This window comes from Candida oxycetoniae (genome assembly GCF_023343755.2).
Source record: "Candida oxycetoniae strain CBS 10844 chromosome Unknown scaffold9, whole genome shotgun sequence".
In the NCBI taxonomy this organism is placed as follows: Eukaryota; Fungi; Ascomycota; class Pichiomycetes; order Serinales; family Debaryomycetaceae; genus Lodderomyces; species Lodderomyces oxycetoniae.
This window is the reverse complement of record NW_026055363.1, coordinates 58,120-85,038: the sequence shown is the minus strand read 5'-3', so window position 1 is coordinate 85,038 and position 26,919 is coordinate 58,120. Positions and strand designations below refer to the sequence as shown.

The 26,919-nt window shown below is 37.3% G+C and overlaps 12 protein-coding genes across 12 annotated transcripts; 6 read left to right on the top strand and 6 right to left on the bottom strand. All coding sequences in view use genetic code 12, as the record gives it.

The window, feature by feature from the left end:
- Window positions 1-50: 50 nt before the first annotated feature.
- Window positions 51-524, bottom strand: KGF56_000366 (mitochondrial 37S ribosomal protein MRPS8; the record flags this gene model as incomplete). The annotated part of the gene is made up of 1 exon (XM_049324997.1): window positions 51-524. One exon carries the CDS (start codon window positions 522-524, stop codon window positions 51-53), a length of 474 nt encoding a protein of 157 aa, XP_049182506.1.
- Window positions 525-1,463: 939 nt separating this feature from the next.
- Window positions 1,464-2,312, top strand: KGF56_000365 (uncharacterized protein; the record flags this gene model as incomplete). The annotated part of the gene is made up of 1 exon (XM_049324986.1): window positions 1,464-2,312. One exon carries the CDS (start codon window positions 1,464-1,466, stop codon window positions 2,310-2,312), a length of 849 nt encoding a protein of 282 aa, XP_049182505.1.
- Window positions 2,313-2,402: 90 nt separating this feature from the next.
- Window positions 2,403-3,389, bottom strand: KGF56_000364 (polynucleotide 3'-phosphatase; the record flags this gene model as incomplete). Its single annotated transcript, XM_049324975.1, has 1 exon — window positions 2,403-3,389. The coding sequence occupies one exon, from the start codon at window positions 3,387-3,389 to the stop codon at window positions 2,403-2,405; it is 987 nt and encodes a 328-aa protein (XP_049182504.1).
- A 161-nt stretch (window positions 3,390-3,550) lies between these two features.
- On the top strand, window positions 3,551-4,288 carry KGF56_000363 (U4/U6-U5 snRNP complex subunit; the record flags this gene model as incomplete). Its single annotated transcript, XM_049324964.1, has 1 exon — window positions 3,551-4,288. The coding sequence occupies one exon, from the start codon at window positions 3,551-3,553 to the stop codon at window positions 4,286-4,288; it is 738 nt and encodes a 245-aa protein (XP_049182503.1).
- Window positions 4,289-4,759: 471 nt separating this feature from the next.
- Window positions 4,760-5,506, top strand: KGF56_000362 (uncharacterized protein; the record flags this gene model as incomplete). Its single annotated transcript, XM_049324953.1, has 1 exon — window positions 4,760-5,506. One exon carries the CDS (start codon window positions 4,760-4,762, stop codon window positions 5,504-5,506), a length of 747 nt encoding a protein of 248 aa, XP_049182502.1.
- Window positions 5,507-5,676: 170 nt separating this feature from the next.
- Window positions 5,677-6,270, bottom strand: CPR3 (peptidylprolyl isomerase; the record flags this gene model as incomplete). The annotated part of the gene is made up of 1 exon (XM_049324942.1): window positions 5,677-6,270. The coding sequence occupies one exon, from the start codon at window positions 6,268-6,270 to the stop codon at window positions 5,677-5,679; it is 594 nt and encodes a 197-aa protein (XP_049182501.1).
- A 332-nt stretch (window positions 6,271-6,602) lies between these two features.
- Window positions 6,603-8,056, bottom strand: ENT3 (Ent3p; the record flags this gene model as incomplete). Its single annotated transcript, XM_049324931.1, has 2 exons — window positions 6,603-7,903; window positions 7,981-8,056. 2 exons carry the CDS (start codon window positions 8,054-8,056, stop codon window positions 6,603-6,605), a joined length of 1,377 nt encoding a protein of 458 aa, XP_049182500.1.
- Window positions 8,057-8,618: 562 nt separating this feature from the next.
- Window positions 8,619-12,731, bottom strand: SAC3 (Sac3p; the record flags this gene model as incomplete). Its single annotated transcript, XM_049324919.1, has 1 exon — window positions 8,619-12,731. The coding sequence occupies one exon, from the start codon at window positions 12,729-12,731 to the stop codon at window positions 8,619-8,621; it is 4,113 nt and encodes a 1,370-aa protein (XP_049182499.1).
- Window positions 12,732-14,371: 1,640 nt separating this feature from the next.
- HOM2 (aspartate-semialdehyde dehydrogenase) lies at window positions 14,372-15,466 on the bottom strand (the record flags this gene model as incomplete). Its single annotated transcript, XM_049324908.1, has 1 exon — window positions 14,372-15,466. One exon carries the CDS (start codon window positions 15,464-15,466, stop codon window positions 14,372-14,374), a length of 1,095 nt encoding a protein of 364 aa, XP_049182498.1.
- Window positions 15,467-16,509: 1,043 nt separating this feature from the next.
- On the top strand, window positions 16,510-18,183 carry POB3 (FACT complex subunit; the record flags this gene model as incomplete). Its single annotated transcript, XM_049324897.1, has 1 exon — window positions 16,510-18,183. One exon carries the CDS (start codon window positions 16,510-16,512, stop codon window positions 18,181-18,183), a length of 1,674 nt encoding a protein of 557 aa, XP_049182497.1.
- Window positions 18,184-20,779: 2,596 nt separating this feature from the next.
- KGF56_000356 (uncharacterized protein) lies at window positions 20,780-21,553 on the top strand (the record flags this gene model as incomplete). Its single annotated transcript, XM_049324886.1, has 1 exon — window positions 20,780-21,553. One exon carries the CDS (start codon window positions 20,780-20,782, stop codon window positions 21,551-21,553), a length of 774 nt encoding a protein of 257 aa, XP_049182496.1.
- Window positions 21,554-23,843: 2,290 nt separating this feature from the next.
- Window positions 23,844-26,815, top strand: ECM3 (putative ATPase; the record flags this gene model as incomplete). The annotated part of the gene is made up of 2 exons (XM_049324875.1): window positions 23,844-25,404; window positions 26,136-26,815. 2 exons carry the CDS (start codon window positions 23,844-23,846, stop codon window positions 26,813-26,815), a joined length of 2,241 nt encoding a protein of 746 aa, XP_049182495.1.
- Window positions 26,816-26,919: the final 104 nt, after the last annotated feature.

The window sequence follows — 26,919 nt, the reverse complement described above, 5'->3', positions numbered from 1 at the left end:
GTCACCTAAATATATACAAACAAAAAAAAGAAAAGGTACACCAATTTCTCTTATCTCACACGGAACAAGGCTCTACCAGATAATCCCTTCTCAGCGGCTTCATTGACTTCGTAAATGTCTTGCTTGTGTTCAATAAATAAGCATTCGGCTGGTTGTATTGGGTCAACTCTTCGAACTTTCAAGCTTGAGGCTAATGCTTTGATGTCATCGGCACTCAAGTAAATTTTTTTACTTGGTTTAGAGACCATTTCCAAGCTGGATATGACTGGAGCATTATTTCTGTATTTTAAATCTATCCATAATCTTCTTGTACTAATGTTATCTGGCGTTGCATCCGTCGGTATTAAATCTGGTCCAGTTGTTGAACCTCTTTGTATACCTGATATGAAACCTTGGTTATATAACTGTAATGCAGCTTGTAAATTAGTTCTTGTGTATGGTACTGCCGTCTTGGCCAAATTTATATTAAGACAATTCTTTATATGAGCACAGAAATGCGACAATGTGACTAGTGAAGCTGTCATTTGTTGAGTGAATATATCCTGGTAAAAGGATTGAAAAAAAAAAAAGATCCCATTAAAGAATCCCATTGAAAAATCTCATTAGGGAAATACATAGAGAGAAAATAATAAATCTCGTAGACTGAGAAAAAGAATCAAAGAATCCATAGGGCGAGAAAAAGAATCCATAGGGCGAGAAAAAGAATCCATAGGGAAGAAAAAGAATCTATAGAGTGTAGAGAAAAAAAAGTTCATAATAGTGTAGAGTGAAAAAAAGACTCCATAGAGAAAGAATAATTTTATAGTGAGTAAAAAGTTTCATAGTGAGTAAAAAGTTTCATAGTGAGTAGAGTTTCGTAGTGAGTAAAAGGACTTCATAGAGAAAGAATATTCCTAGTGAGTAAAATTTTTTAGGGTGAGTAGAGTTTTATGGTGAGTAGTTTCATAGAGTAGAGTTTTATGGTGAGTAGTTTCATAGAGTATAGTTTCATAGAGTAGAGTTTTATGGTGAGTAGTTTCATAGAGTAGAGTTTTATAGAGAGAAAAAAATCACCAAATCAATAATTCAAGAAAAGTTTCCATAGTAATTTTTTCCTTCAAAAACATCTGTAAACTAGCTTTTAGTGCCACCTTGTTCAGTACCTTTTTGTAAACCATTAAACACTTCCATTCAGCGCTTTCTAATACACCTATCAAATGTCTCTTAATATTGGGTGTCTCTGAATACACCATTTATAACTGTTTTTTAGTGTCTTATAGTTTGTGACCTTTTTTGGTTCTGCAAACGTTTATCTCTACAAATGTGTTTTTGGGAGGTCCCTAACTAATAACATTTGTTGCACCAGGTTTCTCGTCAAACCAATCGTATAACTTTCTTTTCCAAAGAAAAAGTAATAACCAGAAGAAAAAAAAAACCGTTATAATGTTACTACTAAAGATTTTTTAGGCACTAGCACCAAAAAGATGTTTAGGCTCCAGCAGTGGAGCAAGCAGCATTTCTCACGTAGAATAGTATCCTCGGCAGCTACTCTCAAAAGGAAACCAGGCTCATTAAATATCCAACGAAACTATGCAAGTATTAAAAATAGTGAACAACAACCAAGAGTTAGATATATATTGTATATGATTGCTTTATCCTGGGCCGGAGTATGGTTTGTTTCAGGCAGAGTCGACAAAAAGAAACCAATGCAATCAATGACAGAAAGCGATTTCAGAAAATTTGAAGAGAGTACGGGTATAAAAAGAAGGCATAAGCTTATAGGATCAGATATTAAGGACAAGTATAAATTTTATGTCATTCCTTACATTTACACTGAAAACCTATTGCAAAAAGTTGAAGAATCCTTGAGAAAGGCTGATCCAAGTAGAAAAAACATTGTTATTGATCCTGTAAAGCTAATCTCTCAGGAGAAACAAGATGAAGGTTTGAGGTACTCTGCATTATTAAATGAACTCGATGCATTGCGCAAACCTTACCCTCCAGGGCTAATAACGGCAATCATCAAAGAACACATTAGATTCTTTATAAACACCAGAGAAGGCACTTTTGAGACAAACTTTATAATCATCAATTACCCACAAACAACAAGCGAAGCTATAAAGTTTGAAAATGATGTGGGTGATATTGACAAGTGCCTAATTATGCATTTCGATACGATAAATGAGTTACCTCAGCACAAAAATGACGAGCAAGTGCGAAACATTCAAAATGTAGATGGGTACTTTGATTCTGTTGGAAAGTGCCAAAGGATGGTCTCTAAATTTGATATCATGGACGAAAAATTTGAGGAAATAATGTTGGAAGATTTATGAATAACAACAAAGTTGAAATAAAGTTTGTTAGAGCACATGTACAAATAGCCCAAACGTCTATAAAGTAAAACAACAACATGTAAATAAAAGTTAAACACGTTGTCGCTCGATAGTGTCTACAAAGTGTTGCTCCAGTGTCTCGCTCTGCTCAATAGTGTCTACAAAGTGTTGCTCCAGTGTCTCGCTCTGCTCAATAGTGTCTACAAAGTGTTGCTCCAGTGTCTCGCTCTGCTCAATAGTGTCTACAAAGTGTTGCTCCAGTGCCTCGCTCTGCTCAATAGTGTCTACAAAGTGTTGCTCCAGTGTCTCGCTCTGCTCGATACTATTCTCATTAATGAACATTTCTTCTGGAATCTTAAACGTTAAATTGGCACTTTTGGCAAATTGTAAATCACTATCCAGAAAGTCTTTGGGCCTACCAGCTGCGTCTCCTACAAAAAAACTATTTTCCAAATCCACGCTAATGCCTCGTTCTTGTAAAATAGACACCAATGCATTCCACATTCCAATCTCCGGCTTCCTCATAGACTTGTGCTGTTTGTCGCTTGAAATTGATACTTTTGCTGGTTTCTTGGGTGACGCAAAAACATAAAGCTCTTTAACTTTATACCTCTTTGCCAATGAACTTTGTATTGCTTCTAGTTTCTGTTTAAAATTTGAAAATGAGTTCTTACCACCTAATGTTACGACTGCTCCTTGATTTGTGAAAATTGCAATTAGATATCCTTGTTTATATAATTTTGATAATGTTTCTGGTACTGATTGTCTCCACCACTTCCAATCATTGGGACCTCTCGAAAACTTCATTCCGGATTTGGTATTGATCAATGTATCATCTAAGTCAAAAGCTGCAATATTCACTTTGGAATCGGAGGAATTGGTGACTCGAGGTACATTTTGAATAAGATGTGTTCCAATTGTGACCCACTGATATTTGAATGTGTCACCTACTAGGTCCTCATTGAGTTTGTCGGCAATGACGTTTGTCGGGCTAGCTGTTGTAAATGGTCTTGACTTGCCCAATTCTGCTTTCTTAACCATAGGTTTGCCAATCATCGTGGTTATGTCGATAGCCATCTTGTTTATCGAGCTTATCTCCTTAGCTCATCTCTCTTGCATATTTACTGAGATGTCTAAATATAGGAGTCTTTTTTTCTTTTTCTTTCTTCTCCATTTTTCAATCACATCAATCAGTAAAAATACGGAGGGGAGTCTTGTAGATTAGGGCATTATTGAAGATGGCTGATGAGGAGAAAATAGTCATCGACCAGTACGGACGACAGAAATGGAATAAGGAGTTGTATCTACAAGAAGCTAAGAACAAGAAGAGGAAACGGGATGAAGTTTCCCAACCATCACAATATACGTTGAAGAATGATACTTCTCTGGCATATATCAGCCATAGAAATAACCTACTTAATGAATCACTCGGAGCTGTCAAGACTTTTAATTTGATAAATCCAGATAAATCAAACTCAACTACTTATGGTACAAACAAGAGGTTTGGCTTTTTTTGTCCAGTTTGCGATTTATCATTTCGTGATAATTTGGCCTTAATTGATCATTTGAACTCACCTCAACATGCTACTAAAGTGATTGCGCTGCTGCTGCTGCTGCTGCTGCTACATAGTGCAAAAGATGGCGAGACTGAGATTGTTGCGGAAATTTTGCAAGGAGGTATACGAAGAGCTACATTATCAGAGGTTGTATCGACTATGGAGAAACTAATTGCTCGCCAGATTGCAGCGAGATCAAACATGACTGGTAATAATGGAATATCTTTTACAGAACGTCTACAACGACGAAAAGAATTTGAAGAAAAGAAGAGGAAGAAAAGGGCTGAAAAAAGACAAACTCAGAAACAACGAAAACGGCTAAACCAAGAGAATTATGTAGTTGGAAACGGTGAAGCGGATGACTCAATAAGTCAAACTATGGGATTTACAAATTTCGGGACCACCAAGTTGAACAAATAGCTCAGTATCGAGCAGAGCGAGATAGTGGAGTAGCATCGATTAGCTGAAAAAAGGCAAACTCAGAAACAACGAAAACGGCTAAACCAAGAGAATTATGTAGTTGGAAACGGTGAACCAAGTTGAACTAATAGCTCAGAATGATGATTGACTAACTCAATTGTCGTTCCAATCCTTGTATGAGCTTGTAAAGTAAGAAGATCTTTTTTTTCTCTCTCTCTCTCTCTCTCTCTCTCGCTAACAAGTTTTTCTTTTTTTTCCTGAGCCAATAACATTTCATTGAAAATTTATTGATTTACAAGTTAGGTTAATCTTTATCCATCGTTGAGTTATAAGGTGCAACTTAGCTGGTACCCGCCATAATACTGCTTCGTAGGACCTATTTCTCGTTTTATAGTTTATCAGGAACATCAGTTGGGCAAAACCTTTAATTTTTTTTTTTTTGCCAAGATACTCAAGACCAAATTTGGTATCATGAAATTCACGTTCAAGTTCCCACTTGCAAGTGTTTTCAAGTATAAACCAAGCAAGTTTAGCTACAGCTTAGAGCAGGAAATACGCAATAAATTAGACTCTTTGCCATCGGTGACGAGGATTTATACAAACCCCGATGGGACACCGCGCGTGCCAAGCGATGAAGAGTTCAAGACCATTGCAGAATTACAAAACATGTACTATAAAAGGAATTGTTCAGATTGGAACTACATTTTGCCTGGAATTCCCAAAGATCACTTGAAGTTGTTTGAAGACAATTCGCAGGACTTGGCCCATTTTCAATTTGTTACCAAGAACGCAGGTAAAATAGTTGACAAGATCCCTTATAAGGACGAACAAACAGGTACATTGAAGTGGAAGATCATTAGAGAAACACCTAAAGCTGAAGGCTGGGAAATCCCATATTTCTATATAGTGTTGCCAGTTTTTGCATATATTCTTTATGTGAAATACACTGCTCAAACCAAAGCAAGGGAAGTCGAAGGTCCAGATTGGGCAGAAAAGGAATTAAGATTGAGAGCCATGGAAGATTACTTCCACGGTGATACTGCCAAAGCCAAGGAGTTCTTGAGTAATGAAAACAAATCTAAGAAGGAAATAAGAGAAAGAGATGAGTTGGTCATAGCAAGGATTTTGGCTGGTGATTACGACAAGTTGGCACAATTGAAGAAGAAATTACCTCAAGATTTGATCAAGTTGAACGAAGATCCAGTGTTTAAATACTAAGAGACTTTTTTTTTCTCCTTTTTATTTATATCCTATTCTTTAAGTCAAAACATACTACAACTAGACAGAGAAGGGCGTTAACAAAGGACTGTTTTTTTTTTTTTTTGTTGGAAAAGACTTATATTTCCAAAGCTCTCTCTATATATCTTTGTTTCTTCTCTTGATATGCTTTACTTCTTTTCCTCTTCAACTCCAGAATCCTCAATTACAATTCTGGCGGTTGGTTCCCCATGTTCACTACCGTAACTTTCAATCTTTTTAACCACATCGTAGCCATCAATGACTTCGCCAAAAACAACATGATAGCCATCTAACCATGGAGTAGGAATAGTAGTGATGAAAAATTGCGAGCCATTGGTGTTTGGACCGGCATTAGCCATGGATAACAAACCTGGCCTATCGTGTTTTTTGGTAAAGTTTTCATCTGGAAAATGCTTTCCCCAAATTGGCGAATACCCACCGTACCCCTTCCCGGTTTCAAAATCACCTCCTTGTATCATAAACTGAGGAATAATTCTGTGGATAGTAGACCCCTTGTAACTAACATCTTTTTCACCACTGGCTAAAACTTTGAAATTTTCGACTGTCTTGGGAACAACATCATCGTATAATTCAAATCTAATTGGTGGTTGAACCTCACCGTCGATTGAGGTTTGAAGAAATACTTTTGTACCCAAAGCTCTTGGAGTAGTTGAAAAAGCTCTTGAAAATAAGCCATTGGCTTTTGAAAAGCCGTTGGCCTTGGTTAATGATGTCCTAAACATAGTCTAAACTTAAATCGAATTGATCCTCAAGGTATGTTTGTAGAGTTTGATTTTTTTTTTTCCATTTTTTTTTTGATCTTTGCGCTTGGAGTAGAAATCAAAAACTTTACGCTAAAGGCACCGCCCTTTTTGTGAATTACTTTTGGGGTAGACATTGAATAACACTCAAAATTATATCTATTTTAGAAAGTAAAGAAAAAGATAAAACATCTATAAGCCGGATGACCTTTTCTTTCTCATACACACACACACACACAACTCTTTCTCCCTCACGTATACACCACTCTCTGTATTCTTTCAGCACTTCTTTCTGTATTCTCCTGTCTCCATTGTTAAAAACTTAATAGATCAATCTCGCCTTCTTTGTTGTTTGTACCGTTACCTGCAGCAGGTTGGTTTTTGGAAAAAGTATTGCTGCTGCTGCTAAATAAATCATCGCCAATACCTGCACCACCTGTAGATTGAGATTTGGATGTTGTTGTGTTGGCGGTTGCTTTTGATGGTCCATTCTTTGAGTCGCTGTTCTTGGATTTAGCACTTACAAATAACGAAGAAAAAGCATCATTAGTAGTACTTGATTTGGCAGGCCCAGTTGAGGTTGTGAATGACGAAACTGTGTTGGTTGGCGTAGATACAGTGCTTGAAGCAAAAAAGTTGGTATGGGTAAATGCTTGCTTCTGCTGTTGTTGTTGTTGTTGTGGATGGTACAAGGTTGACAAATTAGAGGACAAGTTATTTGACAAGTTATTTGGCTTTTGTGGTTGGGAAGGTGCAGCTTGAAAATCGTCAAACTCATCATCGTCATCGTCACCGCCATTGGCTGGAGCTGCTGCTGCTGCTGGCTCCTTATCAAAGGCTAAGAGGTCTCCAAGCAAATCATCTTGTGGTTCTTTTGGTTGAGGTTTGGACTTGGCAGAATTGAAAGCTTTCGCATTGATTTTTGATGCCCCAGTTGTAGATTTGGCAGCTGCAGATTTGGAAGTTGGATGAGCTTCGTACTCCTCAAATTGATCACCACTAGTTCCCGTAGCCCCATTGTTGTACGAGGATGCTGGGTCATCGTATCTCTCACCATATACACCACCGTCACCATAAACCCTATTTGAAAACTCATCGTCATCAACATCGGCAAAGCTTGAGGCGGAATTGCCGAAACTAGTGCCAATTGATGAAGCTCCGCCATAGGCAGCCGAGGAGATACCACCAAACTTTTTCTGATTTGCTCTTGCCTTTTTACGCTCACTTCTAATTTGGCTATCGTCATTTAACAAGTTGAGCAAATTCTTTGTTTTGTTTCGAACATTGATTCCTTGGTCCCTTCCTTTTGAATCAATGTAATGAAACGATTTCAACATTTGTATCAAGGATATATTTGATCTTACATCATCAATTATCCTTTCACTACCGTTTTTGATCAAGTAGTCCAACAATTGTAACGACTTGTACACCTGTCTCCACTCATTGGCCGCCTTTTCAGTAAATCTACGGAAAATAAACGCAACAATCTCTTCTCTTTCTCTATAGTTGTAAGTAGCCGAAGCTATTTGTGCCATCAAGGAAGTTGGCGCTCCCCATGGTTCATTATTTGTGGCCTCACGCACCTTTGATTCAATTTCAGTTAAGTTCATAGCAACTGCAAGAGGGAAAAAAACACACAAGTTAGTACCACCGTGGAACAACAAACTTCACATTTCTGCAATTATAACATACCATTCTGTGCCTTACGAACATAAGCCTTGACCTCATAGAGGTTGAGGTTTTTAGCTGCGTCTTTCAAAAGATCCATCCCTTTATATCCTCTAGGTTTTTTCCTCTAATAAACGTAGCTTCTATCAGCGCCTTTTAAACCCAAATAACCCTAATTAGCTTGAAATCTCTATATTGGATCTTAAGTCGATATCGAATTTTCAAAAGCGTGGTATACGACTTGCTAAAGCTGAAGAACCTTGCTTTTAATACTTGTTCTCTTTTCCTATTGTTTCGCTCTTGTCCAAAAGCAAAAGACTGGAAGATGAAAAATTAAAAAATCCCATCAGTGGAGAGAGAGAGAGAGAGAGAGAGAGAGAAAAAAGGGAAGAATTAAACAACTGGCGGGATTATTAAAATATCGCAGAAAAGAAGTATCTACCGGGAACCGATAACAATGAAGACGACAATATATATGAAAACGGACCAAGCCTTGATAAGGGGGCCGAGAGTATGCTATGGTGTTTCCTTGCAACGGGTGCTTCTCTCTTCAAAAGACTTTTTTTATACAGAAAAAAAAAAAATATCTATTACATTATCTTCTAATTCTTCTTAAAGTAAAATTAGAGTTGTTTCATAGTAGATTGTTTTGTAGTAATTTACTATCCTGTAGAATCTCCTTCTTTCAGAAGAGTCGACCGTTTGTATTTGTTCTTGATCAGAGCCACTGTTTCTCTCAATTTTTCTCTTCTTTCTTTGGAAGAGAGATTTAAATCAAGTGTTGAGTTAGAGTTCCTTTTAGGAGAATTTATCGGAGTGCTTTCTTCAACTACTCCTCGACCAAAGCCATTTAATATAGACCCATTCGCACTATTGATCATAGTTGTGTTGAAGAATGTCGAGTTGCTGCTTGCCAGAGTCACATTTGATCTATTGTTTCGCTGACTTATTATTTGTGCAATTGACTTGTTTACTATTGCGCTTGAATTGGAAAGTTGATTTGAGGCTCGTCTTGGTAGTGGGTTTGCGCTTGGGTTTAGGCTTGGGTTTAGGCTTGGTCTTGGTCTTGTTCCTGCCGTAGAAGTTAGATTTTCAAATGCGCGGAGTCTTTTGGCGCGATTTAGCATCTCCGATTCTAATTGCTTAATATTGTTGGATCCAGATATTTCTTCCCTCCTTCTTTGGCGTTGATGTTCTTCTTCTAGGTTTATATTCTTGAGTTTTCGCAACTTGTCCGTATGTCTTTGGCCCCGTAATGTCAACTCAGCATTGAAGTCGTGAGCAATCTTATACCATGCCTGAGAGAAAATATCGTTAATGGTTCCTTTTTCAGATGACATGTTGCAAAACACAACATCTTTTACATTTCGAGAACCCAAGAACTTTGTCAATTTTAATTCAGATATTGCCTCAGCACTTGAAATGCCCGAGTCACTGATATCCCAGAGCAAGATAATAATATGAACCTTGTAGTAGCTGTATTTATCAACCCATGAAAGTATATTTTTTAGCACCTTGTAATCCAATGCCAACTTCTCATGAATAGTTTTTTTCCCGGAATCAAATGTCGTTAATCCAAATTCAAAAAGGATAAACGAACATTTGCTGAAAAATTCTTTGTTAAACTGTTTCTTACCAGGTAAGCTAGTGATTGAAAGTTCGATTTTGTCATTGTTAGCGTGACCCTCGTATACTAAAGATTTCATATTGGCTCTTAAGGAGAATTTGGAATTCAACCATTGAGAATACAGAGACTGCCAGTCTTCAACAACCAACAAACATGTCAACTCTAAATTATCTTCATCAATCTTCAATTGAATACCATCTGCACAAGCATCAATGAATTTTTTTAAATCCAATGGCGACCAAAGTTCCTTCATTTCCTTTCGTTTCTTGCTTATATCAAGATTAGATATAGGTCTAGACATTTGGCGCCTCTTTTTGATTATCGAATCTTCTGTGTGGCTCAGAACCACAGAAGAAGAAGAAACTCTTCTTTTGGAGCCACGCGTGAATGAAACTGCGCTAAATTCCTGTCCCTTTAGTTTTCTTTGACGATAAGATTCAACACACCTTCTTGCATTTCTCACGATTTTCTCAAGTGTGTGTTTTTTTGATAAGTTATCGCTAAACTCCCTTGCAATTACCTCCAGTGTGCATTCATATATGACCTCGGAAAGAAATGCCAAATATAAGTCGCTACTTAAAGCTTTAATAGTGCTTCGTCGCTCAACTTGTGCCTTATAACTAAAAAAAATTTTTCTCAAAAATGTCTCTAATTCGGAATCAGCAATGTTTTTAGATATCTCTTCAGTATAGTCTCGAAGAGCTTTGGGAAACTGTGAATTTTCAATGAGAGTCTTTTTCTTGACAGGTGGTACAGCTGCCAGTGATTTTTGAATGGATGCTGCTGTTATCAAGCCTGATTCTTGTGCAGAAAGATGAGAAGGAGGAGGAGGGGGAGGAGGGGAAGAAGAAGTAGAACTAGGAATACCTTCACTTCCTCCAGATGAGATTATCTTAACCTCGGGTATCGAGTTAAATGTCACCTTTTTTGAGGCAAACATGTCTTCGCTCTTCCCAGGTAACGATTTGGAAAACGACAGAAAGTCAACTTTTGTAGGTGCGGGTTTATCCAGTGTGATCATTGTTACTGGTTTAGTCAAAATTGGAGTAGCAGATGCTGCTGCTGCTGCTGCTGTTGCTGTCGTTACCAAAGGGTTCTGTTTCTTTTCTTGTGCTGTTGTTCTCGAACCTCCAACACCCCCAAATTGGAAAGCACTTGCCGATTGTGGAGTGGTTGTTTGCAATGGCTGCTGGAACATGATTTTGTTTGGTTGAAATGCACCATTGGATCTACTAATTGACTGAAAAGTAGCAGGGGTCTTTGCTGTTGCTGCTACTGCTGCTGCTGTTATTTTTGTTGTTGGTGTTATCAGAGGCGAAGGCTTGAAATCATGTTCAAATGGATATGGTTGTACAGCCTTTTTGGAATCACTATTCAAGTTGAATGTAGTATTTGGAAATCCACTAGTAATAAAATGCTTGAGATCATGTCCATTTATCTTTTGATCAATTTGTCGGGAGTACACAGGGGGATATTTTGGTTTTTCTTGAAATGAGTTTAATTTGTATTGTAGTTTAAGCTTCTCTTGATTAAACAAGTCTACCAACACTTCCCCATTCTGTTCAATTGTCTCTATTTCATAATACTTCAAAAAGGCTAACAACTTTTCCGATGAGTCAAATCCTAAAGCGTCTTGTAACATAAGTAGCAGGTATCCTTTGCCTTTTGAATGGAAACTCCTAGCCATCGCTTTTAATGCATAAAATCTTATCTCGCTGAACTGGGTTTCCAATAAGCAAGCAATCAACAAAGGAGTTTGTTCGTTATAAACAGTTCTGAAAAACTCCACATACATGTTCAAAGCACCAACCAAGTTTTTCACACCTCTTTCCACTACGTTGTTCTGCGATGCAAGTTTCCGCAACTGTAGTGCTATTTGAACGTGACTAGCATTATATATTTCATTTGGTAGATTTTGTATTTGTCTCTCTAAATCAGGATCACGTATGTGACTCAATAAATGGTAGGCCCTAAACTCGGCTTCATTAGCACATTTACCACCATTATTTCTTACATCTTGGTAAATTTCCATCAATGTTTGGAGGGCTTTGTTGAACTGTTCCAACTCTTGTTGCTGAGAGTATTCCACATCACTACCTGCCATTATATGTAGAGATAGCAAATGGATTCTCACAATCTTTTCATTACAATCCACAGCCTCTGGGCCAAAACTATTCTGATAGGTAAAGTCCTGTCTAATTGATCTAGTTCTGTCCCAGAGAAAAGAATGTGCATCCGGTAATTTGTTTACTATTTCTTCAATCAAATAGTCCAAAGTTTCTACAAGAACGTGAGGAGGACGAACTTCGGATGGAAGTGGGGGCGGCTGTCCTGCAGCAGGTCTTGAAAATGCTTTAATGGCTCTTTCCTTTGAGATCTTGTTTGTTTGTGGATCTTTCTCCAAGTTCTTAACGTTGTTTTCTAATTGACGCCGCACTCTTTCAAAAACGGGACACATGTCCAAACACGAACCCCGAAATGCAATTGCATCATTTAAGCTCTTTGCAATATTTTCGGCATCAACTAATCCAAGTTTCTCCATTTCTTTTCTTTCAACTTCACGGAGTTTCTGTAGCTCCTCATACAATCCCTGGTAATCCTTTCCTTGATTTGCTGCCTCCATTTGTTCCATCTTAATCTGATTTTGCTTGTCCCACTCATTCTGCGTAAACGGCACTGTTGTCAAGTATTTGGGTTGTGTGAAAAAGAATTTCGGTATTGGTCTTGACGGTATATGTTTATTTTGCTTTCGAAACCCAAGCGCCTCTGGATTTGTAAAAAGAGTGCCCGTGAGTGCTATGTCTTCCTGTGTGAAAGTTTGAATTTCGTCCGGCTTTTGTTTTTGTATTATTCGCTTAGGTTCATCTAGGTTGTCTATCATGGCGGAATTCTCGTTTTTCAGTTCAGTATCATGTCTGTTACTGTTACCATCCACTTTTTTGGAACGTTTCAACTGTTTGTCCAATGACGCTGCGCTGTTGTTCGTAGATGAAGCAACAGCATTATTTTTCGCCGAGTTACTCGGTAGAGCATTGAATGCGGTTTTATTGTTGGAAGTAAAGTTAAAAAAAGGCGTGGATCGGCTATTGCTAGTGGAGTTGTTGCTATTAGATGCATTCGATGTACCAAACTGAAACTGAAATGACATATCCAATTCTTGTTTTTTTTCATATATACAAGGGCAAAAAAATTCGATTTTGTTAACTCTAGTTCATTGATAATGCAAATATGTTAGTGGACGTTGTTAAAATGTTAGCGAAATCACGATAATACGTGGTGTCCACTATACAGAAAGGATCTTGATTAAAAGTGAAGCCTACAACTTTGATTTTTTTTATGGTTTTTTTTTTTTTCCCTGGAAGTTGAAAAGATCAAATATTTCAAGTATCGCTCATCTGCATAGAAAAGGAAAACCACATTGAAGGAGGAGGATGAGACAGGTGTAGTTTAGATATGATAACCATATTGAAGGAGGAGGATGAGACAGGCATTATTTAGATATTTGCGTGTAAAAGGCAGTTTCTAGTAAAGCTGGAGCAAAACTGACTAACACTATCGAGCAACACTAAGTAGCTTGTTACAGCACTGAGTAGCTTGTTACAACACCGAGTAGCTTGTTACAGCACTATGTAGCTTGTTACAGCACCGAGTAGCTTGTTACAACACCGAGTAGCTTGTTACAGCACTATGTAGCTTGTTACAGCACCGAGTAGCTTGTTACAACACTATCTCGCTCTGCTCGATAGTGTTCCATTGGAGTCTACGACTAGACGCTAGTCTAAAGCGGTAAACTTTAACTCCTCTCCATTCTTGTAGATCATTGACTGAGTAGGGTTGACCTGGAGCTCTATAGCCGGTATGGAAAATCTTTATACCATATCAATTTCAATTGTTGTTGAATCTTTCGAATTTACTGTCACCAACATCAGTTTACTTGTCCTTGATGACAATGCTCCACATTTCGTACAAACAATACGACATGTTTGCTCCACTATCGAGCAAAGCGAGATAATAATCCAGAGCGATATTCTCCCCCAGTTAAACTCGATAAGAATGTAGTGCGATACCACTACATGTTTTCCAAATGCCATCCCTTGGCTATTTGTAGTGTCAGCGGCAGCTAGTGTGCTCCACTATCGGGCAGAGCGACCAGTGTCGACGCTGTAATTGAGGTGCAAATTGTCGGTGGCAACTAGTGTGCTTCGCTCGATAGTGTCAATGCTGTAATTAAGGTGCAAATTGTTGGTGGCAGCTAATGTGCTCTATCTCGCTTCGCTCGATAGTGTCCATCTATATCCTGCTCCGAGTTTCAACAAACCATGTTTGACAGAGGTATTCTAAATGGACAAATCTTGGATAACAGCCAATTAGCAATGGAAAACAGTTGATCATCAAAAATACAAACCCCATGGTGCTATTGGTACCCTCCCTTTTTTTTTTATCAATTACGAAATTGACTATTAGATTTGCAACTTGACTTTTCATCTAAATGGATATTAACGAATTCCCCCAAATAACCTTCTCGCCCTGTTTTTGGAGCATAGACCAAATAGATGCTCCATCTATATTATCTTCCATCAAGCATTCAAGCAGAGTCAGGATATACATCCAAGTAAACCATCTAGATATCGCCAATGTAAAAATCACCATTGACATCTTTATCTACTATATTTTTTTTTTGTTTTATTTGCAATCATTTTTTTTCAATAGAAAAACCTTTACACATTTTATCTTCTATACAGAGAAACCTCTATACAAAAAAGACAAATAAAACAACAAGTAAATAGGTTAGATTAATCCCTTTGCACTTAATATTTCGGCAATCAAAATACCAGAACCCGCTGCTCCAATGATTGTGTTGTGTGATAAAACAACCATTTTAAAATCCAATAAGGAATCTTGTCTAATTCTTCCAACAGAAACACCGAATCCATTATCTCTTTCTCTATCCAATCTAGGCTGTGGTCTATCCTGTTCTTCTAGTACGTGTATAGTTTGTTTTGGAGCAGAATGACAATGTAATTTAGAAGCCTCACAAACATAGTCGCTCAATGTTCTCTTCACGTCTTCAGTTGATGGTGGTGGTCTATTGGCAAACCTAAATGAAATACACTCGGTATGTCCATCAATCACTGGCACACGATTACACTGTGCACTTACCTTCATCTTCTCTTCTGGGATATTTACCACTTCTGTGCCATCTTCATTTAAAGTACCGAGTATTTTCTTTGTCTCCCATTCCAATTTTTCTTCTTCTCCACTAATGAATGGCACAATATTGTCCAAAATGTCCATACCTGAAACCCCTGGCGAAAACCCAGCTCCTGAAATGGCCTGTAATGTTGTTGTGGTCAATGCATCAATTGGACCAAACTTTTCAACCAAGGGCTTTAAAGGTGCAACTAAACCAGCAGTAGAACAATTTGAAATACAAATAATGAACCCTGTTTTCTCCTTACCTTCGGCTTTAGCCTTCTTCACTTTTGATTCAACAATATCAATATGTTCGGGATTAACAATTGGAACAACCAAGGGGACTTCTTTATGTCTTCTATAGTTTTTGGCATTTGAAATAACTGCTAATCCAGCGTCTACAAATGCTTTTTCAACTTCGCCAGCTACATCAGCATCCAAACCTGAAAAGACAATGTCACATTCTTTGAAGCTTCCTTCTGGCTTACACTCTTGTACAACCACACCTTGTACTGAAGCCGGTAATACATCTGTTTGTTTCCAGTTTACTGCATCCTTGTATGCTTTTCCAGCTGATCTTGATGATGCTCCTAAAGCATGTATTTCAAAATCGGGATGTTGTGACAACAAGAGTATAAACCTTTGACCAACGGAACCAGTTGCTCCCAATACTCCTGCTTTCTTGACCATTGTTTACTTACAAAAAAAGAGTGTGAGTAATAATAATAATACTTGATATCTCAGCTTAGAATATACCCAGCGTTTTGTAATTTGGAATATTTTGAAAAATTGTTTTATGCATAGAAAAAAATGACTCTTGCGAAATTAATAAAGAAAAAAGAAAAGAAAAGAAGACTTGACCTCTATGCTTCTGAGACTAGTCGAGCAGAGCGAGACTAGTTGAATAGCGGAGGTGTAGAAACTAGTTGAGCATAGATGTCTATGCTTCTGAGACTAGTTGAATAGCGGAGGTGTAGAAACTAGTTGAGCATAGATGTCTATGCTTCTGAGACTAGTTGAATAGCGGAGGTGTAGAAACTAGTTGAGCATAGATGTCTATGCTTCTGAGACTAGTTGAATAGCGGAGGTGTAGAAACTAGTTGAGCATAGATGTCTATGCTTCTGAGACTAGTTGAATAGCGGAGGTGTAGAAACTAGTTGAGCATAGATGTCTATGCTTCTGAGACTAGTTGAATAGCGGAGGTGTAGAAACTAGTTGAGCAGAGATGTCTATGCTTCTTAGACTAGTCTCGCTCTGCTCGACTAGTTGAATGCAAAAGACAATTTTAGAAGATTGCAGAGAAAGATTATGGTAGAAGACAATTGCAGAAGATTGTAAGGAAAGACAATTGTAGAGAAAGACTATGGTAGACTATACCTTGAGATATAACTCATAGTAGCAACAAATTAGTCAGTGCTGCTCCTCGATAGTAGATGCGGATAGTCTATAGAGAGAGTGAATACAGACTATCTCGCTCTGCTCGATAGTCTAGTCTCAGTGCTGCTCCTCGATAGTAGATGCGGATAGTCTATAGAGAGAGTGAATACAGACTATCTCGCTCTGCTCGATAGTCTAGTGGGCAGCATATGGTAGCACGCGCTCTTCTCTATTTTTTTAATTTTATTTTTCACTTTGTTAACAAAGAACGCGATTTTATTCAAATCCATTGAAGTTTTGCATTTACTTTCTTCAAAAATACATTTATAGAGAAACAACACTTGCAGTATTCATCATGGTGAATACGGATTTCGAGAGAATTTTTTTAAACCAACAGAAACCCACTGGACGCTTGCGTATTGCAGATTCTGGGCTTGGTTGGAAAGCTAGTATTAATCAACCAAACGGTTCGGGGGATCAACAACAGCAACAGCAGCAACAGCAGCCCTTCTTATTACCGAGAGAAGAGATCATTCTAGCCACATGGTCAAGAGGCGCCAAAGGGTACGAATTGAGAGTTCAAACCAAGAATAACGGAGTAGTTGCTCTCGATGGATTCCACGTTGATGATTTTGCACAATTGAAGCAAGAATTGAGTAGAAATTTCCAGTTAAATTTAGAGCATCGAGAACACTCTTTGAGAGGATGGAACTGGGGTAAAGCCGACTTGGCAAGAAACGAGTTGGTTTTTAACGTGAATAACAAACCGGCATTTGAAATTCCTTATGATGCTATATCCAACTCGAATTTAACGGGGAAAAATGAAGTTGCCTTGGAATTCAATCTTGATGGCAACAGCAACAAAGTCGGAGACGAAGTCGTTGAAATGAGATTCTATGTTCCTGGTAATGTCGTGGAACAAGAAACCACAAGGATCAAAAATGAAGAGACCGGTGAAGATGAAGAGGAAGTAGTGGTAGATACTATTGAAACTGAACAAAATGCAGCACAAGCATTTTATGAGCAATTGAAGGAAAAAGCAGATATCGGTCAAATTGCTGGAGAAGCAATTGTGTCGTTTGGTGACGCATTGTTCCTCACACCCAGAGGCCGTTATGATATTGATATGTACTCAACCTCATTGAGATTGAGAGGTAAAACATATGACTACAAGATACAGTATAAACAAATTGAACGTATATTTTCATTACCCAAACCGGATGAGGTGCATCATTTGATCATTATACAAATTGATCCTCCCTTGAGACAGGGACAAACGAGATACCCGTTTTTGGTATTGCAGTTTGTTAAAGACGAAGAAACAGAATTGGAACTAAATTTAAGCGACGAAGAGTTTGAAGCTAAATATAAGGACCGATTAAAGAAATCATATGATGCTCCTACATATATTGTAATGGCTCACTGTCTTAGAGGACTAACGGAAAAGAGATTATTCACGCCGGGTTCGTTCCAATCGAGATTCTTGCAGCCAGGCATATCATGCTCTTTAAAAGCCTCAGAAGGTTACTTGTATCCTTTGGATAGATGTTTCTTATTTGTAACAAAACCAACGCTTTATATTCCATATAGCGAAATAAGCAATGTTGTTATGTCAAGAACCGGAGGTGGAGTATCAGCGTCAAGAACATTTGATTTGGAAATAAACGTAATTGGATCAAGTCAAAAACATGTGTTTGGAAGTATTGATAGAGAAGAGCAAGAGAACATTGAAAGATTCTGTAGGGAAAAGGGAGTCAAGGTTAAAAATGAAGAAAAGCTTGCTAAACAAAGATTGGCTAAAGCGTTGGAACAAGAAGCTGATCTGGATGAAGAGGACGGTGATGTGGATATGGGAAGTGCCGGTGAAGAAGATGAGGAAGAGGACGTAGACTTTAAATCAGGTTCAGACTCTGATGTTGCCGAAGAGTTTGATAGTGCGGCCGAATCTGAATCAGGTAGCGAAGAAGAAGCATCTCCAGCGGATGGTGGTGATGACAATAGACCCCCAAAAAAGAAAGCCAAGAACTAAGAGGCACCCTTAAATTGTGTATTAAGTATGCTAACATTTCTTTAGTCGTATACCGAGTATAGTGTGTTATTATCCATGTTATATTTTATTATTATTCTGTTGATGGGTAAAATAAAGAGTTGCAAATTGCAAACTCAGACAAAGCAAATTTGTCATTCAAGAGGGGAGGTTTTACCTTTTATTTTGCATTCTTTTTGTAGATTATGAAAAGTCATTAAATACATAGAGAGTGGGGGGTGGAAGTCAATAAAAATTGAGAGTTCTCATTTACGAGTTTAGCCAATAACAGATTCAAGATAAAAAGCAATTCCAGCTAAACATGCAAAATGGCTACGAACTTAGATGTCAAGAAAAACTTCCTTTGATGACTTTTCAACGCTTTCTTTTTTTTTTAGAGAAAAGCATATAGTTTGAAACCGATTCTCTTTCCTTCCCCAGATTTTGTTTCTTTTTTTTCTTTAGCACCTCCAGACAGCGATGAATGTAACATCAACTATTTTGCAATGATGGACCCACATCAATCTAGAGATTAGTAAAAACTTAGGCCGGGTTAAAATTAAAGCTAAAGTTTTATTACTTATATAATGCTCAAACAAGCAATAAAGAAATTAATTTCCTTCAACCCTTTCTTCCCTGTGTCGTTGTAATAGAGTCCCATTTACCAAGACACTTTTTCTTATCTTCTCTTTTCTCTTTCTCTTTCTTTTTTTTTTTTTTTCTTCTCCTTCAAAGTGTCCGGGGGTGTAATGACAAATCCATTTTTGTTCCTTTGTTTTCTTTTCTATTGTTTTTTGTGGAGATCAAATGCCTTACTGAAATGCCTGCAATTGGGTCGCAGTATCTAATATTGTAATGGTGGAAAAATCCTAACAGTAGATAATTGGATTTTTGCAATCTTAGAGAAAGAGAGAGAGAAAGAGAGAGAGAAAGAGAGAGAGAAAGAGCTACACTTAGTTTCGTTAGTACTAACTAATAAATCACTTTTTTTATATATCTATGATATCATGATTTTGCTTGGCCCAATTGTATATACTTTTTTGTTTTGCGCCTGGTATACCATTTGTAGGTGCTATAGATTTATATTTGATTGACAATGTATAGTAGAAAAAGCCTGTACCTTGAGATATAGCTCATAGTAGTAACAAACTAGTCAGTGCGCTGCTCCACTGTTTTGCTCTGCTCGATAGTGTCACTATGATGTAATCAGTCACAGTTCTCAAAAATTCTATATCCTATTTTAGTCTTTGAATTATTCATCTTTCGTTAAACAAAGCATTCTAAACTTTAATCTTGTTTTTTTAATCTAAGAAAGGAAAACTGGTTTTTTGAATCAAATGGACAGAGCAGATGTGGTAAAGTATATATTACAAAGAGAAACACTTTTTGTTGGTTTTTCATGATTATACAGTTGACAACACAGCCTTGCCTAGGAGACAATATGTAACCCCAAATCAACATGAATAAAATAAAAAAAAAAAAGGAGGGATTTGCAACATTACCATACAAGTCCCTTTTTTGGCTTGAATATTAAACTTTTTAACCATTCTCCACAGTCAAAAAGAAAACCCTAGTTAACTCAACTACTACTAAATATGGCATACTTTGCAAACCTAGGTTACTTTTTGTATTGGCCATGTAAGAGAATCTCATGATGGCTTTTCTTTTTTTTTTTTTAGTGCAGTTGTAAATCTATTTCTAATCTGTGTCAGAAACGTCTTGACACAAAAATGATCTTCTTCTAGTTATTTTCTTTTTGATATTTTTTTGCAGTTGATCCTTGCATAATTTAGGAAATATAACCAGCACCATATAACAACTTCAGTCATCATTCCTTTTCTTAGTTTAACACACAGATGACCAGTCTACGATGATAAAGAGACACTCCCTTTACTTTTCTACATTCCTTGTATATATGTCTTCCTCTTTCTTTCTATTTTTTCTGGGTTTTTTTTTTCACACCCATATTTCATGTATATTTAACTTTAAAGTTTTATATAAAATTATCAGAACATTTCCTATTGAAGAAAACTCTTCTCCTTGAGAATCATTTCAAAAAGTTTTCATTCAATTTAACCACTGTTGTTTTCCCCTCTTATTACAGTACCAAGTCTACTTTGGACAATTTCAATTTGAACTACTTAACTGGGGTTTGTTTTTTTGTTTTTTTTTACATTTCCAGTTTTTAAGCTTAAACTCAAAGACAACTTATCACCAAAATTTTATTGACACAGGGGAACATTCTTGTAACTTATCCCTAGAACAGAAAGATTGTGAAAGATTTTGAAAAAAAACAAGTCCAAAAAGGGAAACATACAAAGGAAACAGCCAAGGGATATAGGATTCACTGATTTCTGCAATTTTTTTTTTTTTTTATATTTTAGAAAGGACCAACCTCATTACTTATTCTTTCCACGTTTTTCAAGTTGTTTCTTAGTTAGCCGTAACTGAGTAATAAGTCTAGTGCCAATCCAAGTGATTCTCGCGACTACCTTGGTTTTATTCAACCATCTCAATCTGCAGTAATAAGTCCGCTTTCTTTACCAAAGGGACTGCTACTGTTATCAACTTTGTTGAAATTAACAACGACGATTCAAACATGTTATTGAATTTAGACGTAGGTGTAGCTGCCTCAGCAATGCCACTTCTTTTATCACCACTACAACCACCATCACTATTTGAAAGGGGCACCGATACGGGTGGGAAACTAGGAAATGATTTATCAATACCAAGACGATCACCAGCCAGGATTCTGTTTAAAGATTTGAAATCATTGCCCTCTCCAATCTTCAAGAATAGTCACCACTCAAGTCACATTGAATTAAACCATTTCATTACTAGTACTAAATCAATTTTTAAAAGACCAAAAGGCATTGAAACAAAAGCTAGTAAAGGGAAGGGTGAAGAGCAAACAAACAACTTGCCATTGTCACCCTTGTCAATAGCTGAATCTCGGAGCTCTATTGAAGAAGAGGACGATGAGGGTCATTCGTTGTTTAGTGATAGGAACCACATTAAACGTTCTGTGTCATCTAATTCTGATAGCGTTTCAGTATACTCCTGCCCAGAGAATGCTCAAGATACGCTTCCTTCACTAAAAATAGCTTCTGAGAAAGTGACAACATCGAAATACCAAGTCAAAACTGAGGTCAAGGGGAAGTATTATGAAGAAGATGATGATGATGAAGATTGGGGGGATTTTGATATGGATGAAGAAGAGTTGGATGCTATATTAGTTGACTTGAATAGTGTCGAGATAGTCAAGATTGCTGAGGTTGTTACCTATGATAAATCCAAACGCTTATCGCTAATAGATATGGGCGCAACACGGAAATCGTATTGTAATGATCATCACCGGGGTAGTAGCATTTAAGCCTTGCGTCATGTACACAATTGGAGGAAGGGGAAGTTTTGACGTTGTTTTTTTTTCTTTTGGTCTTTTAAAGTAATTGAGTGACTTTGGAGAGTTGATTTATTGGTGATGTTAAGAGTTTTGAATGCACACACAAACATTTTTTTTGATTTGGTTTCCAGTGAATATGAATTAGTTTTCGTTTGGATAGGGTTTTACATACCTATATAATTATATATCTATATATAGAGTGTATGAATCGCATCTTTCTTTAATAGTTTCAAAAATGTAGGTGTAGAGAGTAGGCTTTAAAATAGAACAGTTAAACTTTCAAGGCTTTTAAGATCGAATAGCTAAACTTTTATAGGGCAAGATGTGTAAAGGGGTTCGTGCCACTTTTTTGTGATATCGCCTTTCCACATGTATTCATAACTCATATGGAGCCATTTTTGCAATCTTTTTTGTGTAGTGATATAAGTGGCTTTTTTTGTCTACCCCCGCGGTTGACATGTGCCGCCCATTACCGATCTCAGGAGTAGAGGAAGGGCTCAATTGAAACAATCAATTTTTTTATTTTGAGCAAAAAAAAAAAAAAAAAAATTCCAGCTGTGGTCCGCTAAATACTGATAAAAAAAAAGATACACGAGATGCGTTATCTCTGCTGCAGGTAAAAGCTTTACTATTTGAGTTTTATTCAATTATTATCGTTAGTAGAAACAAAGTTGGCAGTTAGTGTGCTGGTAGATAGTGTTCTGGTAGATAGTGTTCTGGTAGATAGTGGTCTGGCAGATAGTGTGCTCCACTATCTCGCTTTGCTCGATAGTGTACTCGATGAATTTAAATATCGCATTTAAAACTCTTTTGGAAATTTACCTATTGAAACGCAAATGAACGCCTTTTGAGTCTATAAAATGAACAAAATAATAAACAGACATTTCTTCAGTTGTTTAGATAATTGTTCAGAGTAAGACACGAATTTGCTTTTTGAAAAACAGCTGAAACCAACCCGTGTTTATGGTCTCGATATTTGTTTATGGTAAACTAAGCCAATACCCAAAAGGGGATTGCCAAAAAAGGCGTCCATTTTTGGTTGGAAGAAATGAATAAAGTAGAGAGCTGTTTTTGTAGAACGAGATTAAAGACCCTAACAATGACACAGAAATTATGCTTTAGGTCTCTTTGGCGCATAAAATTGAATTATATCAATTAGTTACTTCGGTGATAAAACCAAAACCGAGTATTTAAACTGTTTAATTTGCGACATTCAATTCCGAGCTAAGAACACACAAAAGTGGAATACAGCCAACCGGAAGTGAGAAGGAAAAAAAAAAAAAACAGATTGAACTAAATTGTTGCGACATCCTTGTGTGATTTCACCTAGCTTTCGTGTTGGTCGGAAGTTGGTTGCTAGATTGTAAAAAGGGGAACAATTTAACGATACCTTTTTTTTTACTCAGGAAATCTTATATTACCGAATTTCATATATTGCCCACTTCCTGTATTATAGAGAGCAAAGAAACTTCCACTATCTCGTTTTGCTTGATAGTGACTCTTGTAATCTAAATGTTAAAGTGCATATATTTGGGCTTAAAAATTCGACATACCTGTAATTCGTTATTGTTCCTTGCATAATCCGTGTGTCATTTTTCCCGCTGTCATGGTTAAATTGTGTGAATATGGGAAGGAAAAAAAGAAACCATTCACCATTCCGCGCCACTATACATGGGTCGGATCAGTTGCATCAACCAGGCCTAAAAAGAAAAATTTACGACGGGATGAGAGGCCAAAAAAAAAATTTTTTCAAGAGGAAAAGAAAACAAGGCATTAACATGACAATAAAATAAAGAAATTAAAATGAGCTAAATAATTCGATGGCTAATAACGATTTCAAACTATTACTTGTTTAGCTCTTGTAGAGTTTAATGCAGACTATTTCTTCTTCTTCTTCTTCTTCCTCTTTTCTTTTCTTTTTTCTCTTGTCGCATTATAAGAGAATGAAGTTATAATTTGCAGATTTTGGTGCTTTGAAAAATATATGTATATATAAAAAAAGAAAGGATTGCGCAACTTATAACTTAGAAATACAAGGTAGGGTTTTCTCAGGTCAGAGGTTAAGTTTCTCGGGTTAGAGGTTAAGTTTCTCAGGTCAGAGGTTAAGTTTCTCGGGTCAGAGGTTGAGTTTTTCAGGTCAGAGGTTAAGTTTCTCAGGTCCACAGATTAAGTTATGTCGGACTCTACAGAGAAATTGCTGATAGGCTTGGTCATTTATAGCTCGGTCAAGCCTATCTACAAGATATACTTCATTATGGCCATGGGATTCATCTTGGCCAAGAAAAACATACTCACAGTATCAACGTGTAGAGATATATCAGATACAGTCGTTAGTGCAATTATGCCCTGTTTGATTTTCGATAATATGGTTTCGTACTTGAAATCTTCAGATATAAAAAATTTCGGTATAATTATGTTTACTGCTTGTCTATTGTTTTTAGTTGGTGGATTATTGACTCTTGCTACTCATTACATCACCAGATCACCAAAGAGATGGCTCGGTGGATTGATATCAGTAGGAATTTTCCCAAATATTTCAGATTTACCCATTGCCTATCTCCAGACATTTACCAAGACGGGGACAATTTTCACGCCGGCAGAAGGTGACAAAGGAGTTGCTTATGTTTGTCTTTTCCTTTTTGCTATGATTTTGTTTCAGTTCCTGTTTGGGTTGTTTAGATTGATTCAATGGGATTTCAGAGATGAGTTGAAAGTTGAAGGAGATTTGGAGAAACAAGCTTCTTCAGGCAGTGCAACATTAGAGGAGGAGAAGGAGAATGTTGAGAAGGATAAACACTCAAATGAAAAATTGACTTCATATGAAACGGAAGCAGCAGCAGCCAAAAATAATCATGATGATAGTGCAGAACAATTAATGGTTAGCAACGAATTGGAACCGTCATCATCTCCATCAAGATCCGAAGCAAGCTCAACAAATACAGAGTCGATTTCTAGTGAATCAATCCTATCCCAACGATTAAGCAATCGAGACGAAGATGTGCAACATAGCGAATTCTTAAAAGCACATTCAACGGGTAACATGAACAATGACTCTGTTACCATTCCTGCAACAACAAAAACTAGAAATACATCATCAGTCCGTAGAACTTCAAGAGCTACATCAAATGCAGACTCAAATACTCTTGAGTTGGTAGCATCAAGAAATGCTGATCTTAGACGACTACCATCACAGAATGTAAATGATGTTATAAACGAGTATTCAGAGTTTGACAGTTTACGTAATAGCGAGATTGAAAAAACCAAGTCACTACAAAGCGACCCCAAGTCGGTTAAGAAGGAATCGAAATTCAAAGAATTCGGAAGGACAATGTTTAAAAATTTAATACAGCCAAGTTCGGTTTCTTTATTGCTTTCAATTGCTATATGTATGTCGCCGCCATTGAAAGCTTTGTTTGTACCTACTTCATTTTACATGCCCAATGCGCCAGATGAACAACCTCCATTATCGTTTTTGATCGATTTGACTAGTTATGTTGGTGCAGCTTCAGTGCCGCTTGGTTTGCTTTTGTTGGGGGCTACGTTGGCAAGATTGCAAGTCAAGAAGATGCCTCCTGGTTTTTGGAAAACAGCACTTATGGTGACAATCACGAGAATGGTTCTTTTACCGATTTTTGGCGTTGGTCTCACAACAGGTATGTACAAAGGAGGATGGTATGGAACAGATCGGTTAGTTAGATTTGTGAGCGTTTTAGAGTTTGGTTTACCCAATGCTACAAGCTTGGTTTATTTTACCGCTTTTTATACCGACCCGTTGAGTGACGAGCATTTGCAAATGGATTGTCTTGCTGTCTGTTTAATTAGTCAATACGCAGTCCTATGGATTTCTTTACCATTTCTAATTACTTTTTCAATGAAAGTATCAATGTCGTTATAATTTGGAGGGGGGGGGGGAAAGATATACAGACTTTTATAGAATAAAATTAGACAATAATTACATATAACCAGTCAATGCCCCACTATCGAGCGAAGCGAGATAGTGGAGCGCATTGACTGTCACATAACGACATTATCGAGTAAAGCGAGATAGAGGAGCATTGACTCCCTTCGCACGATAGTAGAGCATTGACTCGCTTCGCTCGATAGTAGAGCATTGACTGTCACCTACACAAAAATGTAACTAGGTTGTTCTCCTCTAACTACCTTGTTACACCACTATCTCGCTTTGCTCGATAGTGGTTTCTTAATTAGCTTGTTACACCACTATCTCGCTTTGCTCGATAGTGGGTTTGCTTTGCTCGATAGTGGTTTTGCTTTGCTCGATAGTGGGAGAGCGTTTTAGTGCAGTTTTCGTTTAGTGTAAGTAGCAATTTAAGAAGCAAATTGCTTTTGTAGACAGGCGCTGCCATATACATACATACATTTAATCTTTGACATTGTTCACAAGTTTAAAGTTTAACAAACTTTTACTTTTCCAATTACTTTAGGAGTTTTATCAATTGGTATAGGAGTGAAAATATTTTCAGCTTTTCGTTTAAACCTTGAAACTCTTTTGATACACGCTGGTAATTGAATACGCATTGGAAAATTATAGTCATGGCCTTGTACTACAATTTGGTATTTGTATTGTTGGTAATTGAAATGGTATTCTTTGGAATACTTTCATTACCATACCCCAGAAGAGTTAGAAGAACCGTTTTACAAACGATATCTGCACCATTTAAAAACGAACAATTCCAAATAGCATTAAAATGTGTCTTGGGATTCGTATTTGTTTTATTCATTGATTCTGTAAATAGAGTATATGCGGTAACTTCGGAATTGCACTCGGCAACTCAAGCACATCCAGGTTCTTCGGTGATGAACGATAGGTCGGAAATTCAAGCAAGAAGATTTTATGCACAAAGAAATATGTACCTTTGTGGTTTCACTTTGTTCTTGACCTTGATCTTGACCAGAACTTATAACTTGGTGGTTGAGTTGATTGTGACCAAGGATAAAGTTGACGAATTGAAGAAAGGCGATCTTGGTGCTGCTGGTGATAAAGGCGATCTAGGTGCTGGTGGTGTGAAGGACAAGTCTTTTGAAAGCAAGGAAATTACCAAATTGAAAAACGAATTGGCTGAAAAGGATGCAGCTTTGGAGTTGTTGAAAAATCAAGCCGCCAGCTTGAACAAAGAGTATGACGAAGCTACTGTGTTAAAAGGTGAAAAAGCAACTGGTTCAAACAGTGAAAAACACAAAGACATTACTGAATTGAAAAGTAGAGCATAAAAGGAAGCTACGCAAACCTCGTAGGGACACTATCGAGAGAAGCGAGATAGTGTCAGTAGTCGGCGCTGCTCCACTATCAAGGGAAACGAGATAGTGTCAGTAGT